General features: G+C 56.9%; 10 protein-coding genes across 10 annotated transcripts; 4 read left to right on the top strand and 6 right to left on the bottom strand.

Annotated features, from left to right (window-relative positions):
* The first annotated feature begins 501 nt into the window (after positions 1-501).
* B0T15DRAFT_138842 (uncharacterized protein) lies at positions 502-2,786 on the top strand. Its single transcript, XM_062861859.1, has one exon. The coding sequence runs from the start codon at positions 550-552 to the stop codon at positions 2,362-2,364; it is 1,815 nt and encodes a 604-aa protein (XP_062722180.1). The 5' UTR covers positions 502-549; the 3' UTR covers positions 2,365-2,786.
* Positions 2,787-3,924, top strand: B0T15DRAFT_138841 (uncharacterized protein). Its single transcript, XM_062861858.1, has one exon. The coding sequence runs from the start codon at positions 3,210-3,212 to the stop codon at positions 3,831-3,833; it is 624 nt and encodes a 207-aa protein (XP_062722179.1). The 5' UTR covers positions 2,787-3,209; the 3' UTR covers positions 3,834-3,924.
* A 47-nt stretch (positions 3,925-3,971) lies between these two features.
* B0T15DRAFT_527106 (uncharacterized protein) lies at positions 3,972-5,485 on the bottom strand. Its single transcript, XM_062868949.1, has one exon. The coding sequence runs from the start codon at positions 5,398-5,400 to the stop codon at positions 4,096-4,098; it is 1,305 nt and encodes a 434-aa protein (XP_062722178.1). The 5' UTR covers positions 5,401-5,485; the 3' UTR covers positions 3,972-4,095.
* Positions 5,486-7,141: 1,656 nt separating this feature from the next.
* B0T15DRAFT_552175 (uncharacterized protein) lies at positions 7,142-7,808 on the bottom strand (the record flags this gene model as incomplete). The annotated part of the gene is made up of 1 exon (XM_062870290.1): positions 7,142-7,808. Exon 1 carries the CDS (start codon positions 7,628-7,630, stop codon positions 7,142-7,144), a length of 489 nt encoding a protein of 162 aa, XP_062722177.1. The 5' UTR covers positions 7,631-7,808.
* B0T15DRAFT_527103 (uncharacterized protein) lies at positions 7,697-8,236 on the bottom strand. Its single transcript, XM_062868948.1, has 2 exons — positions 7,825-8,236; positions 7,697-7,719 (listed from the first exon to the last, which is right to left on the bottom strand). The coding sequence occupies exon 1, from the start codon at positions 8,120-8,122 to the stop codon at positions 7,904-7,906; it is 219 nt and encodes a 72-aa protein (XP_062722176.1). The 5' UTR covers positions 8,123-8,236; the 3' UTR covers positions 7,697-7,719; positions 7,825-7,903.
* B0T15DRAFT_552164 (P-loop containing nucleoside triphosphate hydrolase protein) lies at positions 7,809-11,133 on the bottom strand (the record flags this gene model as incomplete). Its single annotated transcript, XM_062870289.1, has 4 exons — positions 7,809-9,513; positions 9,597-9,726; positions 9,797-10,202; positions 11,090-11,133. 4 exons carry the CDS (start codon positions 11,131-11,133, stop codon positions 8,225-8,227), a joined length of 1,869 nt encoding a protein of 622 aa, XP_062722175.1. The 3' UTR covers positions 7,809-8,224.
* Positions 11,134-11,404: 271 nt separating this feature from the next.
* On the top strand, positions 11,405-13,842 carry B0T15DRAFT_566211 (uncharacterized protein; the record flags this gene model as incomplete). Its single annotated transcript, XM_062870691.1, has 7 exons — positions 11,405-11,580; positions 11,632-11,869; positions 12,068-12,149; positions 12,230-12,652; positions 12,736-12,867; positions 12,945-13,513; positions 13,546-13,842. 7 exons carry the CDS (start codon positions 11,405-11,407, stop codon positions 13,840-13,842), a joined length of 1,917 nt encoding a protein of 638 aa, XP_062722174.1.
* A 424-nt stretch (positions 13,843-14,266) lies between these two features.
* On the top strand, positions 14,267-16,037 carry B0T15DRAFT_527100 (Alpha/Beta hydrolase protein). The gene is made up of 3 exons (XM_062868947.1): positions 14,267-14,786; positions 14,853-15,393; positions 15,498-16,037. Exons 1-3 carry the CDS (start codon positions 14,533-14,535, stop codon positions 15,798-15,800), a joined length of 1,098 nt encoding a protein of 365 aa, XP_062722173.1. The 5' UTR covers positions 14,267-14,532; the 3' UTR covers positions 15,801-16,037.
* On the bottom strand, positions 16,015-17,713 carry B0T15DRAFT_573395 (short-chain dehydrogenase/reductase; the record flags this gene model as incomplete). The annotated part of the gene is made up of 2 exons (XM_062870927.1): positions 16,015-16,459; positions 16,674-17,713. 2 exons carry the CDS (start codon positions 17,711-17,713, stop codon positions 16,336-16,338), a joined length of 1,164 nt encoding a protein of 387 aa, XP_062722172.1. The 3' UTR covers positions 16,015-16,335.
* Positions 17,714-18,014: 301 nt separating this feature from the next.
* B0T15DRAFT_138679 (glycoside hydrolase family 31 protein) lies at positions 18,015-21,028 on the bottom strand. Its single transcript, XM_062861856.1, has one exon. The coding sequence runs from the start codon at positions 20,816-20,818 to the stop codon at positions 18,317-18,319; it is 2,502 nt and encodes an 833-aa protein (XP_062722171.1). The 5' UTR covers positions 20,819-21,028; the 3' UTR covers positions 18,015-18,316.
* Positions 21,029-21,207: the final 179 nt, after the last annotated feature.

The following is a 21,207-nucleotide window of genomic DNA, read 5'->3' as shown; positions in this document are numbered from 1 at the left end:
TTTCTTCCTTTCCTATAGTTATTCCTTCTTCTTCGGTTCACTTTCTAAGCTTTTCTTCTTTTTTCTATATTTCCTTTCTCCTTTTCCTTTTCTGTTTCTTTTCGACAGGATTTTACTTGCTTGGCTCTTTCACCCCATCGAAAGCCTTTTCATGCTTTATGCCCTTCTCTCTTGGACTAAAAGAATCGATTCAAGGCTGAAAAATAGAGCATCTCGCAATAATTCAAAGCTTTAGTTACTCTGTATCTACATGTAGAGGCAGATCAGACTCGTCGGCGGGGCTGCATTTATTCCCGGCCACCGGCTTTAACATAAGTATCTGGAGATTGCGGAGTAGAATACAGTAAGTCACCTATTATGTGACAGGAACGCCTTCGTTATCTTGAGATCGATGGCCTCCTGTCCCAAAACAGCAGGTCGTCACGGATTCTTGATCATTGACCCACGACGGGATTCCGGCCCCACTTTGTGAAGTGAATTTAACCTATACCGGCGTCCTTCGTCGGCTCGACACTCACAACGGTCCTTAATCTTTGCCAGTCAACGATCATGAAGTCAGGAGCGGCGCCAGTTCTACCCCTCGAAGCGGACTCTCCGTATAGAGGACGTAGACAACCACGGTTCGCTTCCTGCCAGTTTGTGAGCCTATGCATTGTGCTCTTCTTCACGGTTATCTTGTGGTTTCCAATTCCCGACGTTACGTCCCTCCTTCCGACAGCGGGGATAAAACATGATTTCAAATCCGGATGCGACCAGCCCGTACCTCTGCTCCCCAGCAAAGACTCGAAGCTCGATGAAGTCTACAATCACGTCGCCAGCAGCGCATTTAGGAATGCTACGGTCCGTCGCCTTTCGGGCGCGGTCCAGGTCAAGACCGAGTCGTTCGACGACCTCGGCGCCATCGGTGAGGACGCGCGATGGGACGTCTTCTACCGCTTCCACGAGTACCTGGAGAAGACGTTCCCTCTCATCCACACGAAGCTGCGGGTGGAGAAAGTCAACACGCATGGCCTGCTGTACACATGGCAAGGCAGCGACGACTCGCTCAAGCCGACACTGCTCATGGCCCACCAGGACACGGTGCCCGTTCCGCCCGAGACCATCAGCTCCTGGACGTACCCGCCGTGGAGCGGCGCCTACGACGGCAAGTACATCTGGGGTCGCGGCGCCAGCGACTGCAAGAACCAGCTGATTGCTGCCATGGAGACGCTTGAGCTCCTCCTCGAGGCCGGCTTCCAGCCCAGGCGGACGATCCTGCTTTCGTTTGGCTTTGACGAGGAGTGTTCTGGCCTGCGAGGGGCGGCACCCCTCTCGGCCTTCATCCAGAAGCGGTACGGAAAGGACGGCATCGCTGTGATTGTCGACGAGGGCAGCGGTTTTGAGAAAGCCTGGGGCACGCTCTTCGCAAAGCCGGGCACCGCCGAGAAGGGCTACACCGACGTGCACATCACCATCCAGACGCCCGGCGGGCATTCTTCGGTGCCACGGGACCACACCAGCATCGGCATCCTCAGCGAGCTGATCACCAAGATCGAGGCCAGCCAGTACCGGACTCGCCTGGTGGATTCGAACCCCTACTACACACAGCTGCAGTGCGGCGCGGCATACGCTCCCGAATTCCCCGACAAGCTCAAGAGGCTCCTGAGCCAGCGCCAGTCTTCTTCCTCCCAGACCCAGATGGGAGTGGGAGGAGCCTGCCATATCCATAGTAATAAGGATGAGCTCGCGCTCGAAGCCGCCAAGCAGGGCCCCGAGATCAAGTACCTCATGCAGACCTCGCAAGCCGTCGACGTGATCTCGGGCGGCATCAAGGTCAACGCGCTGCCCGAGCGGGCCACGGCGGTCGTCAACCACCGCATCAACGTCGGCGAGACCACGCAGGTCGTCAAGGACCGGCTCACCGCGCTCGCTGCGGAGCTGGCCAAGAAGCACAACCTCACGCTGCACGCCTTCGAAGACAGCAAGGAGGAAGCGGATGATGGTGATGGTGCCGCGGAATCATCGGCATCCTCCATCATCACGCTCGCGCCATCGCCAGGCCACGAACTCGAGGTTGCGCCGGTCACGCCGGCCAGCGGCAGCGACAGCCGGCCGTTCTCGGTCCTGGCGGGGACGACGCGCGCGCTGTACGGCGAGGAGGTGGTCGTCACGCCGGGCATCATGACGGGCAACACCGACACGCGCTACTACTGGGACCTGACGCGGCACATCTTCCGCTTTGCGCCGGGCTTCGATCCCGAGGACGAGCCCGGCTTGGGTTCGGGGATCCATACTGTCAACGAGAAGGTGAGCGTGGCGAATCATGTCAACGCCGTGCGCTGGTTCCTGCTGTTTGTCAGGAATATGGACGAGGCGGAGCTATAGAGAGGATCAATCGGTGATGGAATCTCTACACGATGCGGTTCCATTGAGTTGGTGCTGTTGACACTTTGCGGTATGATGCTGGGCGCTGGTATCTTGATGTGTCAGGGCAACGATACTCTGCGAGCTTAGATAAGTATGTCTCTTGAAATATGCGACAACGAACTCTTGGTTTCGTGTCAATGTGCGTCTCGGCTTCCCTGTAACACCTCTTCCCGCGGCCATGCTTATCTCCTACTTACTTTGGCCCCAACAGTAAAAGGTTTCGTGGGATTGGTTGCTGTACAACACATAAGGGAAGCGGTATTTAAATATCGCAGCATTCTTCCTCGGGATTCAGAAGATCACCGGCAGCCGCCGTTGCATCCGTCACACTCTCTGCTGACACCTCTTTCGGGACCATGTTTCAGAGGGGAACACAAAGCAAGACACTTCACGCCAATCACAGCAAGAGAGACGCAACACAGCCGGTTATCGATTCGCCGCGGACAAGCAAAGTGGCGGGTCTCCGATGGCGCTTCTCACCATGCATACGGGGCGGGCATCCGGTCTCCGGCTGCCGACAGTTTTTGTGTGGCGCAGTATCACAGCTTTCCTGTCCCAGTTGTAACCGGACGAGCGGCGAGAGAGCACAGAGTTGGTCGATTGGTGGTGGGTTCTCGGAGTTCTGACCAGACCCGAAATGCAGTATGTGTCTCGGTTGTCCACTTGGGGTCTATACTAGTATTAAGAGCCAACGGGGGCGCATTGGGGAGACCGGAACCCCCGGGAAGTGGTCGTCTGAACCTTCTCTTTCCTGATTCCATCCCCATCCCGGAAAGCACCCTCTCCCCACTTACATCATCATCATGGCGGACCCGACTCTACTCTGGGGCACCCGAACGATCAGCGTCACTCAACCGTGGTATACGCCAGACCTGAGCAGTCCGCCGTCCTTCCCGCCCTTCCGAGGCCCCGACAATGACAATGACAACGACGGTGATCCCTTCCAGGACGACCCGGATCGAGATCGAGACCGGGACGACGACGACCACGCGCACCTCTCCCCTGGGGTCATCGCAGCCATAGTCGTGGGCTCCGTTGCCTTCTGCCTGCTCGTGGCGGGCTTGCTGGCTTACCTCAACTACCGCCGACGGCGAGCGAGGAAGAACGTCGAGATCGCCATGAAGGAAGAAGCTGCCATGTCGGCCCGAGCCGTCGACTACGGCACCACGGCGGCCTCCTCCTCCTGCTGCTCCTCTGGGGCTGCGCTCGCCGATCCGCCGCCGCCGTATGACGGCTGCCACTTGGAGAGCCAGCATCATCATTATCATCATCATCATCACGACGCAGAACAGCACCAGGAGCGTCGGTGGGATAGCGTGAGCATTGCCACGGGCAGTGCGATGGATGATGACCCGGATGCGATGGGGTCGCATGCCACGATTACGGATGGGCTTGAGCCGGGGAGACATAACGGTGGGGGAAGCTGAGGAGGTAGGCTGGTGGGATATCTCGGTCGGGGGCTGTCGGATCAATGATGCTACGAGGGGGAGAATTGATGAAGTGGACAGACACTCAAGTAGAAGAAGAAGGTGGTTGACGTCGTGAGCAGTAATGGAAGTTATGGAACTGTCCTTGGTACCAGGTAGCTTAGCGTATGGATTGATGAATATCATGACCTGGGATAGATACGATATAAGTCACCTACTCTTTGATCTTCCATCCCACATAACAGCAGACACACTAACCCTCCTACTGCTCCTGCGGTATATCAAAACTCACGCTCTCCCCATGCCTCTTAACACCCCACTCCCTCAACCCCTCCGCCAACGCATCAGCAAATCCGGGATCAAACTCCCTCCCCGTCTCCAACCCAGCCAACCGGCCCGTCCGCCAGGCCAACCACCCTTCGACTGCCACCACCGAGTCATCAGAAGAAGAACCCCTCAGAATGCCCACGGCAATCTCCACCACCCGCTTCTCCTCCTCCTCGCTCTCGCTCCTAGGCGCAACCCAGTCGTCATCGTCCAGCGCATACAACGCCGTGGCGCCACACACGCCGCAGAAGCCGCGCCGGACTCTCTCCGAGGAGCGGTAGCTCTTGAGCGTTGTCATCGTGCCATCCATCCCCAGCCCGCCCTGCAAGGACGGCGGGATCGGCGGGGAGAGGGACCTCAGCGGTGCGGCTGTCCATGCTACGGCGTGGGTGCCCGTTGTGAGGCGGCAGTCGCGGCATAGGCAGATTGTTGCGACGCGTTTTAGGGTGGGCTGGCCTGTGAGACGGGTGCATGGTCCGTTTTCACTCTGACTCTCAGTCTTAGACCTAAACTCAGTGGTAATGGTGGTGGTGGAAGGGGTGGGACTGGGCCGGAGAAAGCGGGAGAGAAACGGGTCTGCGACTTCTTCGGCGGACGGGCGGGGGATGGTGAAGCGCACGCCGCCGCAGTGGCACTGGGCGAGGAGCACGTCGTTGCCGTCTGGGAGGCCTTCTGGCTTCGCGGCCTGGCGGCCGGCGGCGGCGGCCAAGGGGAAGTTGGGGTCGTCCGGGCGCGGGTTGTGGACGTGGACGGGCCGCGAGTTGATGGCGGGCAGCCAGGTGGACAGGTTGGGCTCGGTGGCGGCGTCGCTCATCCAGTGCGAGCGGATCTGGAACGTGTCTTCGCCGTGGGCCGCGAAGATGGAGGTTGCGACGCGCCATTCGGGCTTGCCCGTCTCCGGGTCCGGCTTCACGTCTCTGTCGCCGATGTGGCAGCCGCAGGTGCTGCAGAAGAAGCGCTCCGACGCCGCTTGCGGCGAGTGGATGTAGCCCGTGACCGAAGACTCTAGCGAAGAGGGCGCGATGAACTCGGGCTCGATGCCTTTCGGCAGGGGAGCGTGGAAGCAGCAGAGCGAGCCATGGGTGAAGCGGCAGATGCTGCAGTGGCAGAGGTGCACCGGGAGAGGGAGCGCGGATGTCGGAACGGTGACGCGGAAGTGGACGGATCTGCAGTGGCACTCGGCGGTCAGTGTCTTGTAAGCTCCTGGCAGTTGGCGGGGGAGGTGTAAATCAGCAGCCATTGTTGGCGATGTGAGATGTTCACGATGGTTTGACTTTGGGGAAAAGAGCGGGAGATTTTACTACGTCATTGCAGGTGCGTAAATATGGACAAGCACGGAACGTCGTATTGCTAGTAGAATTTCTAGGCGGCAACCCCGCAGGAACGGAACGCTGCTTGTTCGACAACCGAATGTGGTGTGCATTGCGGAATACGACTGCGCTGTACGATTTTGTAGACTCAATCCTCCATCATTTCGTATCACCGCTGCCTAACCTGAACTTTGGAGCGGTCGCTGTTGGCAGGCCCGGGATTGCCAGTCCTGGTCATTCTGTCGTGTGATCGAAAGGACTTGAAAGTTGAAACTATACTGCTCTTATAGATATAGTAATCTTGATAGCTTGTGGCCCATGCTGTCCGTTTCGTTCTTCTTCTCTGACATATTGTGATGGGCTTGAATTCATCACGCTTCATGTCAGGGCATCAAGGCGGAAGGAACCGAGTGTCGGGTGTTGGTATGCGGCTGAGCGGCTCCGGAATGCGAACATTCCGGCGCCCAGGCACATTCCAGAGCCCCGGCATCCGCCGGGATCTATCGTAATATGGGTTGCTTGCGCTGACACGGGCCGTAATACACGACGGCTGTTCATTGTACAATACGAAGCGGGTCCTGCCCATGGGAGAGCACCTGCCTTCCCATATATGCCGGCCGGCGGGGTGGGTGGTTAACCAAGCCCCAGGACGCCGTTCGGCGAAGTGGTCAGGGGAGCGGGTGTTGCGGCTCCACGTCCCGTTGACCGGCTCTATGGGTCCCCAATTCAACCCTTGGGTTGGTCGCCGGTGCAATCCGTGTTGTAGGGCAATATCTGCTCTTCTACCACTGCCCACGGTTGTCCTGGGGTGCGCACCCTCCTCCGGAGGGGTAAGTCGATGATTTTTTTTTCTTTTTGATTCATCATCCTCCGCCTCCCATGAAGTGCTGCTATCTGTACACCCTACTCGAAGCTTCCCTGAATCAACTTGGCACGTGGAGTGCCCAGGCCAACAACATCAAATGTTCTCACCACGTTGATTTTGTGTGCATTCAATAAGAGGAGGGTACTGCTGCCGCATCAACATGTATGCCAGCAAATTGGTCAAGGGACTCGGGTTCTCAATAGATGATGGATGCCATCTGACTTAGTGTTCAGGGGCAGGGGCAAACACGCCAAGTGGGCATCTTGATTCCATCGTGCTGAACAAGGCTGACCAGGGAGTTTGACGGTGCCGAATGATACAATGAGAGGGGGGAAACTGAGGAGACATAGTCTCAACTGCTCGAAGATTGAGGCTCTTTTTCATTATTGCTACCAGTTGATGTCTGGAGGCGCTGGTTAGACAGATGTCTTGAACAAAGATGACAAAAACATGGGGATGGAATGTGGCTTGGTGCCATCCTCTCGAATCTTCCCTCTTTCAGCGATCCTCGCCCAAACTCTTGATAATAACCAGTTCCTCCAGGTCATGACAAGGCCATTCTCATAGTAACTCGTCTCCTCAATGAACATCAGATTTGTATCTCACGTGCATCGCCACGTCTTACTTAGTACTTTGTAATCAACCCGATGTATAGAGAGATCTAGATAGTATTCACAAACTCCATAGCTCGGCTGATTATCCCGCTATCATGCCGAAGCAGACACTTGCAAACAACTCCTATCCGCACCAACCCATAACACTCCTCCTTATCATCACTCCTCCCTTCTTACTCAAAATAATAAAAATCAGGCCTTATTATACCGCGACCCCTTCCCGCTCCAGAAGCTCTTATCAACCTTATCATCGCCCGCCGGCTGCGCCTTGCCATGCTTGTTCTCAAAGTCGCGGTTGTGCTCGTCCACCTCGGCCTGCTGCTCGGGCGTCAGCTGCGGCCGCGAGCCCGGCACGCTGGCGTTGCTGATCTTGGGTTGCGGCGGCGCGTCGTGCGAGCTGTCGAGTGGCGTGCCGCCCCCCGTCGCGCCGCGCATGTCGCCCTCCGAGAGCGCGTCCGGGATCGCCCCCGCCGTGGGGCTCGACCCGGTCTCCTTGGCCTCTTTGCTGCGCGAGCCGCCGCTGTTGGCGCTCGCTCGTTCGGCGGACTTGGGGGACGAGGTGCTGCCGTTGCTGTAGTTGCGGACTGTCGGACGGAAGGGGTGTGTCGGCCCCGCTGACCTCCGACATGCAGGGGACAGCCTGGAGATGGTGGAAATCGAGCGGAGTGGGAACCGGGTCATGGTGGCTCCAGCTGATGTTCAATGTTGGCGTAAAGTTGGTTGGCTTTCGGCTTGGTAACGGGGATGGGTATTTCTTCTTCTGAGGAAGCCTAGATGGAAGCCACGGTCAATAACTTGGGCAATTGTTAGATAGCGTGCGGCGTGGACAGGAGACGTTGGAGTCGAATTGCAGGTGCATAATCTAGAAGGTATACCCTTTAGTAGTTGACGCGAGCATGTTTCTCCCATTGCTTGTTTGATGTGCTCATGACATCATAACCAGACCCCTAACCCTCAGCTTAGCTCCCACGTGGCTGCCGAGACCGCGCAGGATAAGGTCAAAAAAGGCCATACTCGGTCTTCGAAACCTGGACCACCAAATCTAGCGCAACACGAATACATCACACAAAAGGAGAAAAAAGGTATAAGAGACCTAAGTAGGAGAGAAGAGAAGAGGAAAATGAGAAATAGTAACAGAGTGCGGGATAAAGGGAAAAAGATAAGGTATCCCATGTAAAGAAGACGGGGGGAAACAAGCAACCGAGATCGAAGTTGTATACGATTCGTTTTAGTCAGATTGAGCCGGGGGGGCCAATTGTCGCAGCTGCCACAACTTCATTTCGGCCACCGCTCCTGGTCCTCGTCGTCATCGAGATACTGCCCGTCCTCGCCATCAATCCCATCCAAGTCATCATAAACAGGCTGATCCTCGCCGCGGGGTCCATACCGGTCACCGTCCCCCTCGTACTGCCCACTACCACCATATCTCTCATCCCGATCCTCATACGACCCGTCATCTTGATCTTGATACTCACCATCCACAGCGACGTCTTGCTCATCGAGTTGCCAGTCTTGGGACGCACCAAGAAGGTCAGGGCCAGGGGAGCGGGCCGTGGCACTGCTCCATCCAGAATATCCAGAGTCGCTGCACTTGGCGCCGGCGAGCCGGGCAGGTCTAGGGATCGGGTTGCGAGCGTTGGTTGTCCGTGACTGCTGCTGCTGCTGCTGCTGCTGCTCTTGCTGTCCTGGTCCTGCCCTCGCCATACCGGCGCGGGCATTTGGGTGCTTCCGCGGGACGGGGCTGTTTCTGATAGGGCCGCTGCTCATGACATTCGCTGGACGCTGTTGTGGCCTGCCGTCGTGCGCCTGCTGTGTGGTAGGCCTAGGCCGGTACTGCTTCCTTGTCGGAGTGGGTTGCTCGCCACGGCGTGCTGGAGGCGGTCGGTACCTGGGTCGCTCCGCTTGAGAGCTCGGCAACAACTGCCGCTGGTATACCGGCGGGTTGTAGGCAGGCCTCTGCGACTGCCGGCGGGAGTCGAAGTAATCATCCCGGGTGAAATCCTTGCGGGCTCGGTCGGCGTCTGTCCCGTTCGTCGCCTGGGTTAGATAATTCTCGAACTCCGCGACGGCGTCGGCGACCGTTTCGAATTGTCGATAGTCCAACCTTCCGTCGCCAGTCCTAAGGCAGCCTGCTGTAGTAGTACTGCGTTCGTCTGCCCAATTTCCCTGATCTGGGGCCGCACCATTCAAGTCAAACTGCGCAAGCGAGTAGGCAATCTGGAAGGCATTCCTGATTTGTCTGCCATTCCATCTCTGCTCCGGAGTCTCCTCGTTGACGTCGAAGTGCCATTTCGCATAATGGAGGATGCTTTGAGCATCGATAGTAATCTTATGCTGCTTCGTTGTATTGGACTCCAACTGGTCTTGCAGCTTCTGCTTCTCCTTTACGATTTCCCGAAGCTTTCTGATGTTGACTTTGAAGATCTCGAGTGTTTGGTGCTTGTTGAGCGGAGGGTAATGCAAGCTGACGTGAATCCGGGATTTGAACGCCTCGTCCAGAGTGCCGACCCGGTTGGTCGTAAGAAACAAGATACCACTGTAGTACTCGAGGACACGGAGGAACACTTGGTGATGAGGAATCCCTATTAGCGGACCAGTGACACAACAGGGGATAGACCTCTAAGCCTGCAAATTTTTGGGTCCTTACCCGAGACCAACGCATTGCGTTTGAGGTCTCCCAGTTCCCGGCGGGATAGGGAAATATCCGCCTCGTCAAGCAGAAGGACACAGTCCCAGAGGTGCGCTAGACGAAAGATGTCCTTGAGGGAGTCTTCGACCTGCGTCGGGGTGAAGCCAAGATCCCCACACGTAAATGGCAAACAAGGGCTTCCGGTTAGCTTGGGCAACAGCTTCCGCTGTAGCAGTCTTGCCGACACCGGGGACACCATGGAGCAGGATTACCAGCCCAGAGCCTTTGCCACGGATGAGGTCTTGATTCAGACTGACACTGGGGCGGAGCTTCTGGACCGCTTTTTTGTCGAGATGTGATTTCCCCAGCGATGTGACCAATCTCTTGTGCCGCTCGTTAATCTTGAGGTCCTCGAAGACGTTGGTCGAAGTTTCGATCTCCTTCAGCGAAAGGATATCGAGCATGACGAATCGGCGCTCGCGGAAGGCGTAGGCGACAACGCGGCGAGGCAGCAGCAGCAGGTCGTCGTCATCAAGGTCTAACACCTTGAGCGGATTGCCGTCTTCCTCAGCCTTAAGCGCAGCTCGGGTGGATACCTGCTCGTATTTGAATCGCTGGCCGAGCCTATTTCACAGACCCATCTCATGGTTTCTCGGACGACCTCATGAGCGATTTGCGAATGGCCGCAAAGGACTTCGATGATAGCAAGACCCTCCTTCTCGGAATAGCGGTTCTTGAAATGCTCGAAGTCGAGCCATTCCACGTCGGCTCGGAGCGGTATCTTCCCACGCTGGGCCTTCCACTGGTCTTCTTCATTTGGCGCCCCTTCCTCCGGCACGCCTTCTTTTCCAGGTGCTTCGCCGGGTTAGTTTAGGTTTTCAAGAGAGGATGAGCCATCTGAAAGAGTCAAAGCAGGTTCGGAAGCCTGAAGCGCTGGGCTCTCCTCAGGGGTCATAGCGTGAAAGTGTCCAGCGGCAACGAAACAGAGGACAATGTCTAGGCCAGAATCGGGACACGATGTGCGATGCGTTTTGAGAAGGCGAGGACGCAGAGGCTTGGAGTTGGAAGCACTTACTTCTCATAGGAGAGAGACGTCGGCGATGTCTCGAGCTTGTCGGGTACCGGCTCTTTCAACTCTGATTGATGCTGTGTTATACCTGAAAGTCCCAACATTAGGACAAGGCTCGGGAGCGGAGCAATGTGCGACGCCGCGATATCCCGGTGGGAGTATAGACTTGGCCGCTAAGTGAGCCCTGTCGCAGGAGCTGAGGGTTGTGCAATACAACAGGACTGAAAGGGAACGCGTGCGACATCCAAGTGCATATACAAGATAAGCTCGACAGACGCGGACCGACAATATTGCAGGAGCTGAACCTACCTTATGCGGCCGATACCAGTCAACAACCGGTCCGTCCGATAGTTCTGCTCCCTGATTGGAGAACCCGACTCTGCAGTTCTCTGCGTCTGATGGGCAGGGAACTCCGGCCTGTAGATGCAGTTGGCTCGCTCACGGGACAATCATGTCTGCCGTGGCTATATCCGGGTCGCCGATCATCGTGAAGGAGGGTGTCAGATGCCTTTACTGGGCCTCTACCTGTCCATCTTGTGAAACGTTATGGTACTTATGCAGATGACATGGACGGAGGAGTCCTCAGAGTCTTGTGCCCAGAATTTGTGTTAGTGAATCCGCCACTCTGCCTTCGAAGAAAGAACCATTTCCCCTCCTTGCCTTTCCCGGCTCTCTGTTTGTCCTCACACTAGATAGACGCTTCGGAGTTCGGGAAAAGGGTTAAGTAATCCTTTCGGCTCACCGAACAATCAGCGTCATGGCATCGCAGCTAACGGGCCGCGGCCTCAACTGGCTACAGCCCGGCAGACAAGAGGTCGCTGTGGTGGGCAGCTACGTCGCTGGCCGAGCAGCAGAGCTGCACACTGATTTCGGGGGTTCCTCACACCTTGACGTGGAGCATGTCAAGTTTGTGCCAGAGTTCAGGCCTTATGCGTAAGCACGAAGTTCGGCCCATTTGGACAAAACTAATCATCCCCCTATCAGACAGCTGGAGCATGCGCTGAAGGAGTATGTCGCGCAAACCCTGCGCAACCAGGTCACCACCATTGACGACGATCTCTGCCATCGGATTGGTGTCATGGAAAAAGCCTACAGCAAGTTCAATGGAGGTCTATGGCACCGTTTGTGGTACGGGATGGGTGGCGTGAACGTGGAGGACTTGGTAATCCCCGACGATTACGGCTTGTCAGTCATCAAGGCAGGAATTGCGCTCGTATTCAAGGTTCGTCCCCTTCCCGTACTAGTCTTCCCGCTAAGCATTGAATTGACAAGGAAGCTCGGTTTGCGGTTACCTTAGCTTGCCGAAAACTCCCGAGACAAACGGGAGAAGGTTTTCGACACCTTCGAAGCTCTCAGGGATGCACTACTCGAGCTATGACTGGACTGTGCCTGCTTTGGAGTCGATCCAAAAGTCAAACAGTCTGCTGCAGATCTGTACCAAGCAATCGTCAAAGCCATTGAGGACTTGGCCCTGGTGCTGTCAAAAATGGAGCAGTCTCTCAGTAGGTGTCCGTGATAACAGGGTTTTGCACTAATAACGAACGACGGGACTTTGACTGAGCCAAAATACCTTATCACGCAGGGACCAAGCTTGCAACTAGGCTGAAGCGTGGCAATGAGAGCCAACAGCCTCCGCCGACAGTGGATGCAATCCTGCAGGCCCTTAGGGAGCACATCAACGGATACAACGGTGCAGTCAACCTGGCCCGTGATCACGCAACAGAAAGAACAGAAGTGTATAGCCACCTCACCGCCGCCAACACAGCTCTTGTCCATCAAGACACCAGCTATCTGAGGAAATGGGCAGACGAAGAGAAGAAAAGGGCAGACAAAGACGCCACCATTCAGAGAAAACAACGCCAGAAGGAAGAAAACTTCCGTGCCGACGTTCTCAGAGCCATGCGCGGGGCTGAGACAGGGCTGAAACTGCTTGCTGAGAAACTGATGGCTGAGATGCAAGCATCAAATAGAACTCTGCTTTTGGAGTTCATTATGGAGTCGAAACGTGAGTTACCACGGTGCTGTGACGGCTATAGCCAACAATGGTGGTCTTTGTCAAACCAGGCTGACTTACACGACGTGGAAAAGAGCGGAAGGCTGAGATGGCTGAGATAGTTGCGCTACGACAGCAACTTGAAGCATCCCACATCTCGAGACACACCGTCATCGTGAACCTTACCCAGCTCTGCAGCATCCTGGCCCAACCCTTGTCTGCACACAGTTCAGACAAAGCCCCGACTCTCGAGTCGTTGTTCCAACATCACAGCAATGATTTGCGACACGCCCTCGCCGAACAGGGCAGATGTCCATGAAGTCTCAAGGCCAAGTCCAATTGCTCCTCGAGCATCCACAGTTTCTCGACTGGCTATCCTCCTCACACCCATCCCTCATGCTGGTCGACGCCAACATTCGCGAATCTTCGCTGGAAGGCCTATCGGCCATCTCGGTACTCAGCAGCACCCTAGTGACCAGCCTGATGCAGGCGTACGCAGACACGGCCATTGTTGTTCACTTCTTCTGCGGCATGCATGCTTGGCCCAAGGACGCGTGGTACGGGCCGCCCGGTCTCGTCCGTTCGCTCATCATGCAGCTGCTCATGAAGCTGGACGCCAGAGACCCAAACATGCAGACCTGGGACCAGGATTTCATCGACGACCGCGGATTGCTGCAGGATCTGGAGGAACACTCGCTCGTGGGCCTATGCTTCGTCTTGCACTCGCTGCTATACCAGTTTCCCGTCGACACCTGCATTTATTGCATTGTCGACTCGATCTCCTGGTTTGACGTTCGTCCCCTGCACAATAATCTCAACACAGTCATGGAGCGGTTTCGGCCCATCGTCAATGACACGAAGCTAGTGCCTGTCGTCAAGGTCTTGCTCACCAAAACCCCGGGGAGAGTACACGGGCGATCACGAGTATGCCTCTCTTCACGGAGGATCTAGCCAGGCTGATTACCCTCAGTCGGCACAATCTCGTACCGGGGCAGATTTCAGAGTTGACCGTAGGGGATCACCTGCTCAGTGCTCCGGTGCGTCTCGCGCGCAGGACACCGTCTCCGAGTCCGTTCAGGCATTCCAGGAGAATGTCACCTGTCGTTTCAGTGAGGAAGAAGACTTCTGAACCTGTCCTTACAATGAGGGAGGTGTTTCCTGATCGGACGGGAGGGGGCAACGATGACTTCCTACTAGAATGATAGTGATGATTTGCGTGTCAGACCCTGTGGGATCGTACGGATGCACCACAGTGATTTGGTTGATACTACCTTAGTATTGGAGACCACTGGCAGTCAGTGATGATGAGAATGGAAGGAAGTATGAGCCCGTTTCGAGGTCTGCTCTGCCACTCGGCTGAAATTTCCGGGCTTGGAGACGGTATGCACTTTTTCAATGACGAAATCTCAAACAACGTGTCATTACCGCTCCGGGAATTTACAGTTTGTTGACGGTGGAGTGGAAGCGGAACTTGACCCATTCTGAAGGATAACATTCCATGTTTTTACGCAACTGGTATTGTACGATCATGACGAGACCGCCATCGATGCGGTTACCAGTAACGTTATGACCCGTCGGTTGCGGAGCCGAAACCGAGGCGGCCCCACCCCACCGATATGCGTTTCTGAATCGTTTTGCACGCAGGGAGATCATAGACCACTTTATTTGCATACATGGCTGCGTATTTGTATGGAGTAGGTATGTTCTCCTAGACTCACCATCCCTGTACCGGATAACGCTGGTGGCCCGGCAGCCCGCCCTCGCCCCCGACTGCCGAGGTAAGTCGGGCACTGGTAATGAAGTCATCAAAAACGGCGATGGCTCCCCCTTCTCCAGCGTTTGTAACGTGCCGTCCACACCATTTCCTATAACCCTTTTGCATCTTTAACAGGATGGCAGACGCGGCGGCCGTAGCGGCAGACGGGGCAACAGTTGCCCCCGGAAGCAGCGAGACGGGCCGTCTCGTGGCCCCACCGGTGTCCCTTCCTGAGCGCCTCAAGTACTCCCTCATCGCGTTTGTGCTGCAAAAGTTGCTCACAAACTCGAGGCTATGGATCAAGGCGACCAAGAAGTATTTCGTCCCACCAGATCCCAATGAGCCCGACCTGGTCAAGACCTACCCAGTGCGGAAGTCTCTGCCAATTCGGTGAGTTAGCGCCCCCCTATTATCGCCACTATCAGTGAGCGAGACTTAAGCTCACACCGGAGCCAGCATCTTCTTCCCACCGGGCCACAACCCCTCCACCAAGGGGGCCACCAGCACCAAACTCCCCACCCTCCTAACCATCCACGGCGGCGGCTTCGTCGTCGGCAGCGCCAACGACAACGACAACTGGAACCGCACCTTCTCCACACGGAACTCCTTCTTGGTAGTCGCGCTCAACTACGCCAAAGCGCCTGGCAACCCCTTCCCGGGCCCCATCTACGACGTGGAGACGCTGATCGGGTGCGTCCTCTCCGACTCCTCGCTCCCGGTCGACACCAACCGCGTCGCGCTAGCGGGGTGGTCGGCGGGCGGCAACCTCGTCCTCGCAGCGAGCCAGCTGCCGTCGTTGCAAGGCCGCATCCACGCCGCCGTGCCCTTCTATCCGCTAACTGACCGCACGACAACGAGCGAGCAGAAGGCGCGCGGCAGGCGGTATAAACCGGCCCTGGGCGGGTTCAGGGGCAAGGACGAGGATTTCCTGCTCGCCATGAGCGGGCTGTTCAACTGGGCTTATTTGAACCCCGGCACGAGGCTGGATGACCCGCTCGTGAGCCCCATCTTCGCGGCGCGGGAGAGCCTGCCGAAGCATATATTTTTCATTGCGTGCGAGCTGGACATGCTAGCCCGGATGCGTGGCGCATGGCGTGCAAGCTTGCGGGCAGGAGGATACCCGGGCTGGACGAGGTGGTTGGGCGGCAGGAGGAGGCCGGAAAGGGGGTGTTGATCACGGAGGGGGACGAGAGATTTGCGTGGGAGACGACCAGGGAGGATGGGTCGCGCTACCGCTGGTTGCTGGTTCCGGATACGATACACGGGCATGATCAGGATAATATCGACCGTCTGGTCAAGGATCCCGTGCTCATGGAGGACGCGAGGATCAAGAAGGTCAAGGTGATAGACTTGGTCGGGCAGTGGCTGTTGGATGGGCCTTTGAGGCCGAAGGCTCGATCATGATAGGAGTTTGATGATCATTGCGGTTCTCATCGACACACTGATAGCAGCGTCACACAACATCAACCGTACAGTACTACCCAATTGCGAAGAGGGTGTTCTTTCACACAAGATCTCCAAGTCCTCTAGATGGGCTGTGCCAAGTCATGCCATACCATATCTCCCAGTGAGAACAAAGAGGTGCCAGGAATACAGCTCAAGATATGATCCAGCCTCGGTGAATAGTACCTTCGTTCTTCGTCTACGTGTTTTAATTCAATCTTTACACTTATGAGGCGGCCGAGTGCAACTACTACTATCTCAAATTGCCCCCGATTACCCAGTGCCAGTGTGCTATACACCTTCCTCCAGAGTTCGCGGCCGTGCCCGTCCCTCAACTACTACAAACATCTCTGGTAACCAACCCGAATGACTTTTGCCAAATTCCAGTGACTCATGCCCTCCATACTCCTACTCCTCCAAGCCACTCCAACCAATCCACCAAGGCAAGAGAGTAAGTAGTTACTACTAGTATGTATGTACGCGGAAAAAAAGAAAATCAACTCTGAGGTCCCTGACCGGCGAGGATCTGCTGCAGATCCGGCTGGGCAACAACAACGACCTGGAAGATCTCATCCCACGCCTTCCGCATCAAGGTCTCGTCCTTTGCCAGATCACCGATTCTGCAGGGGGGAGAAGAAGACGCGTCAGCCACGATTACAAAACCCTTTCGTCGCTTTCTCTCTCTCTCTCTCTCTCTCTCTCTCTCTCTCTCTCTCTCTCTCTCTCTCTCTCTCTCTCACACACACACACACACACACACACAATGGAAAGAAAAGAAAGAAAAAAGGAAAGAGAAAGGAAAAGAAGACAAAGAGAGAAGAGAGAGAAGCTTACGGGTGCAGGATATCATGGTGCCAGAACCGGCCGTGGCTCTCCGGGCCGAGGGCCGTCGCACTCACCAGGGACCGCGCGCCCTGCTCGGCGGTACGGGCGAAGAGGGCCTGGTAAGGGGCCATCAGGATCTTGGACATGAGCCCGTACTGCCGGCCCAAGTCCGTCTTGCACTGGCTAGGACAGACGGCATTGACAATGACTTCGGGTTGTTGTTGTTGTTGTTGTTGTTCTGCGCTACTAGTAGTAGTAGTCGTAGTAGTCGCCCGCGCAACGGCCTGCATCACCGCCATGCCCTGCAGTTTGACCGTGGCATAGCTCTTCCTGGGATCCCAGCCCTCCCTGTTGTTAGCCAGCTCGAGCAGCGACCCGGACGGACCCAGCCACTCCCTCTCGGCCAGCATGTGCCCGAAGCTGTTGACAAAAGTCAGATGCGGCGGCGTCGGAGGCGGCGTCCCGGTTTCTGCTGCCGCTGTGGCCCGGAGCAGAGGGAGCAGCAGAACAGCCATCAGCGCGGTCGAGAGCACGTTGACCTGCAGGGCCATCTCCCACCCGGCGGCCGACTGCTGAAACGACGGGTTGGCCAAGCCGGCATTGAGTAGCGCCACGTCGAGCCGCGGTGTGGCCCTGCCGAGGGCCTGCACAAAGGCCCTGACCGAGTCGAAGTGGGCCATGTCGACGAGCAGGACGGTGATGAAGAAGTCGTCGTCGCGGCGGCCGCTGAGCTGCACAATGCGCTGCTTGGCCGCCTCGCCCTTGTCGGCCGACCGCACGCCCAGGATCAGCCGGCTGGCGCCGAGCCTGGCGTACTTGACGGCCGCCTCGAAGCCTAGCCCCGTGTTGGCGCCCGTCACCAGCACCGTCTTGCCCGCAAACGAGACGGTGGGGTCGGCCGGGGGGTGTTTGGCGCCCCAGCGAAGCTTGCCGAGCGTCCCGAGCCCTGGGGGCGGACCGCCCGGCGTCTCGCGGGCCGTGATGGTGTTGTTGTTGTTGTTGTTGTTGTTGGTGGTGGTGGTGGTGGTGCTGTTGTTCGAGTCCGTCATTGTACTTGAGGCTTCTTCTGTATTGTATCAAATCAGCTTGCACCGGTTAGGACAAGCTATAATGGTGGCGGCCGTGTACTCACACGACGGAGAAGGATGCTCAGGAGTCCGGACGCAGAGAGCGCTGCAGAAGAGAGTGAGAGGAGTGAGCAACGTTGCTAGTCGTGGCGATGGAGAGGAAGCGTGCAGAGGTACACGGTGTGTGTGTGGCCAACTGTGCATCAGGCAAAGGAGTAGGTATCTGTTTGTGTTGCGTGCCGGAGACTTTTGTAGGACAACGCCCGGGATCGGTTCTTCTCGACGCCGAATGGGGCCCGATGTGGCTGGTCCCGTTTCCAGTTCAATCCCACGACATGGGTCTCATTAACCAAACTCTCCGAGTCCCTCTAGGCACTTCTTCAAAGAGTACCTTACTCCCGTGCAGTCCAGACGCGGCGCTCTATTCGATCGGGAGCTGCGCCATTCCCGGTGAGTGCAAATTGCAAAAGCGTGTTCTGCATTGGGTAGTCGAGAAGAGGATGGATGGTAAGAGTAACAGAACAACCAACAATAAACCCAGCATCTCCCAGAGAGACATAACCCTCGATATTCTCAGTGCATAACTCAAACAATGACATAATCCTTCAGAACCTCATTGAGACCTTCCGCCGAGGCTCCCTTCGTATTCGCCCATATCTCATGCCCCTTCGCACTCCCTGGCGACCGCCCATCGGCCGCCCAGATCTCCATGACCGCGTTCTTCAGTGCAGCGTCCACATTCAAGTTCTGCAGCCGCTCGACCCTGGTCTGGACCGCATCGGTGGACCGCGCCACGGCATCCCACACCGGATCCTTCGAGTCGTACGACATCTCAGCCCGATGCAGCACATCGAACACCCTGGTGTTGATATCCACGACATCCAGCTGCAGGTCGCTCCCCAGGGCAATCTCGAACCCTTCCGGATTCCACCGATGCACGTTCCCCAGCGCAATCGTCGTGCAGCCGTCCTCTTGCGTGACCCGGAACCCGGGCACCTGCGCCTGCACATCGCTACTGGTGTGCCCGACGAGTTTGACATTCCATTGCCGCCACTTGCCTGTGCCGTTCCACTCCGGTCCGATGACGAGGATGCCCTCTTGCTGGCTCCAGGTAATCGGTGTGCGGGTATATGAGCTCAACGCCGGCCGTGCAGAGCCATCATCGTCACCTTGGTCCCCTTTCTCTGGCTCTTCGACCAACTCGAACTGCGCATCCTTGCCGACAACAAGGAGGATGGTGATCTCAGTTGGCCGCGGGGACCCGTTTGCAAGCTTGGGTGTGCTGTCGAGCGGGACGATGGTGCCTTCCTTGGCGAGGACTGGGATCTGAGTGAGGTCGCGGTGCAGGTGGATGTATCGATCGCCGTCGTAGACGAGGTGAGGGTAGAACAGGTCGACAAAGCGCCCGCGCGGCAGCCAGGCGCGGACGCCGCCCATCAGGGTGGTGGAGTTGTTGGGAGACGTGATGGGCGTGACGATCAGGTCGGGTCCGAAGTAATACTGCGTAGGTACCGTGTAGGCTTGATCGTCCTTGTGGTTCCAGTACATGGGCTGGATGAGCGGCTCATCCTCGTAGCTGGCGCGGATGTTCATGGTATAGAGGAAGGGGATCAGCCGGTGGCGGAGGATCATAAACTCCCTGATGATCTTGTGCGGTCCCTTCTCAAAGTTCCATGGTTCCTTGGAGTTCCAGAGACTCTTGGTAGAGTGCAGCCGCAGGATCGGAGAGAAACAGCCGAGCTGTACCCAGCGGACAGTCAACTCGTTGGACCTGATGCCGGCGAAATGGCCGCCAATGTCGTGACTCCACCAGCCATAGCCGATATTGGAGGCCGTCGCCGTGAACTCGGGCTGGAACTCCAGGCCGGCCCAGGTGATCTGTGTGTCGCCCGAGAAGCCGATAGGGTACCGGTGGGAACCGACGCCGGCATACCGAGAGAAAGTTATCGGCCTCTGCAGAACTTTGAGGTTGCGCTGACTGGTGAGATAGTGATAGTGGTTGAGCACCCAGAGCGGGTCCACGCCGGGGATCTTGGACTGGGTGCCTTGCTGCCAGTCGATCCACCAGAAGTCGACGCCTTGCTTCTCGAGGGCGAGTTTCAGAACGTCAAAGTAGGCATCCATGAACTTGCGATCAGTACAATCAAACGGAATCGGGTCCTCGCGCGAAGTGTCGTGGTGCAGTGCCTTGGCTACCGCCTGGTACAGATCCTCGTATGCCCGAATGCCGTCGGCCGGATGGTCATTGAGAGCGACCTTCAGGCTCCGCTTGTGCAACTCCTTCAGGAAACCCTCGGGGTCCGGGAAGAGGTCGCGGTTCCAGCTGTAGCCTGTCCACCCGGAGCCGTACTTGGGAGGGATGTTGACCTTGTGCCAGTCCATGTCAACGACACCAACATTGAGAGGGATGCCTTCGCGCTTGAAGTGGTCCATGAGCTCAAGGTATTCGCTGGCTGTGTATTCATGGTATCGAGACCACCAATTCCCTAGCGTCCAGCGGGGGAGGACCGGCTGATGTCCCGAGATGCGGTAAAAGTCCCTGATGGCAGCCTTGTGATCACCGTTGTAGGCAAACACATAGCCGTCAATGCGTCCTGGATGGCGTGTGGCGATCCAGCCATCCTCATCAAAGAGCATGGATTTGCTGTCGTCGAGTACCGCATATGCCTTGCGCGAGAGAATACCCGGGTCTAAGTCGACCCGGCCCCACGCGCCGTCGAGGGTCCTGGCGGTGCCGCCCAGGTCTCCGTAGCTCTTGCCGTCATACTTCCAGACATCCTGGCCAACCTGGACTGATAACCCTTCGGCGGAGAACTCCTTCTTGTCGTAGGTGAGGTGGAAGTACTCCGTGATGATTTCCAGGGATTCCTTTGTCTCGACGGCCCGGTAGTGCGGGGTATCGAACCACCTGAAAAGCGCAAAGGTCGATACCCGGTCCTCGAAGGCGCCATCCTCGGACCACTCGTAGCGTAGCAGCCGGTCAGTCAAAACACTGAAACGGAACGAGCCTTTCTTGCCGTCGCCCGAGACAATGGCCTTGGGGTTTGTCGCCGGATGGGATGGAAACGTGTACCGATATTCGGCCATTGTCGGTGTTTGGGCACGGAGTCTGAGCTAGCAGTGGTGATGCTCATGAGAAGTCAACAGAGGAAACAGGGGAAGCCCAGATTGCGAGTGGAAAATGAGATGGAGGAGGGCCGGAGTTGTTGAAGGTCTGGATCTAAAAGGACTCGGACCTGAAGTGCCATTCGTCTCAGCCCGGTTGCGCCTTGATCAGGTGCGCCTATCCCTGCAATCCTCTCCGCAGCCCGCGGCTGGGCAGGTACGCCCCACTGTGGGGAAGGAGCTCCTGACCAAAAAAAAGCCAATCATAGGAGAAGGAAGGGGCCCAGTGACAGGGGCCGGACCGACACGAGAGACCCGCTGAAGCCCCCCCACAACTTGGCACTGGCAGCACGAACGATCGTGATGATGTT

The sequence above is a fragment of the Chaetomium strumarium genome, assembly GCF_033439665.1.
Source record: "Chaetomium strumarium strain CBS 333.67 chromosome Unknown B0T15scaffold_3, whole genome shotgun sequence".
NCBI classification, from domain to species: domain Eukaryota; kingdom Fungi; phylum Ascomycota; class Sordariomycetes; order Sordariales; family Chaetomiaceae; genus Chaetomium; species Chaetomium strumarium.
This window is presented reverse-complemented; position numbering and strand designations above follow the sequence as displayed.

What these genes read in the sequence shown, in the direction of transcription:
- B0T15DRAFT_138842 (XM_062861859.1), top strand. Translation starts at nt 550, where the DNA reads ATGAAGTCAGGAGCGGCGCCAGTTCTACCCCTCGAAGCGGACTCTCCG.
- B0T15DRAFT_138841 (XM_062861858.1), top strand. Translation starts at nt 3,210, where the DNA reads ATGGCGGACCCGACTCTACTCTGGGGCACCCGAACGATCAGCGTCACT.
- B0T15DRAFT_527106 (XM_062868949.1), bottom strand. Translation starts at nt 5,400, where the DNA reads ATGGCTGCTGATTTACACCTCCCCCGCCAACTGCCAGGAGCTTACAAG.
- B0T15DRAFT_527103 (XM_062868948.1), bottom strand. Translation starts at nt 8,122, where the DNA reads ATGGGATACCTTATCTTTTTCCCTTTATCCCGCACTCTGTTACTATTT.
- B0T15DRAFT_527100 (XM_062868947.1), top strand. Translation starts at nt 14,533, where the DNA reads ATGGCAGACGCGGCGGCCGTAGCGGCAGACGGGGCAACAGTTGCCCCC. An exon ending in CGGAAGTCTCTGCCAATTCG is followed by an intron (nt 14,787 to 14,852) that starts GTGAGTTAGCGC and finishes CACCGGAGCCAG; the next exon opens with CATCTTCTTCCCACCGGGCC. An exon ending in CGAGGCTGGATGACCCGCTC is followed by an intron (nt 15,394 to 15,497) that starts GTGAGCCCCATC and finishes ATGGCGTGCAAG; the next exon opens with CTTGCGGGCAGGAGGATACC.
- B0T15DRAFT_138679 (XM_062861856.1), bottom strand. Translation starts at nt 20,818, where the DNA reads ATGGCCGAATATCGGTACACGTTTCCATCCCATCCGGCGACAAACCCC.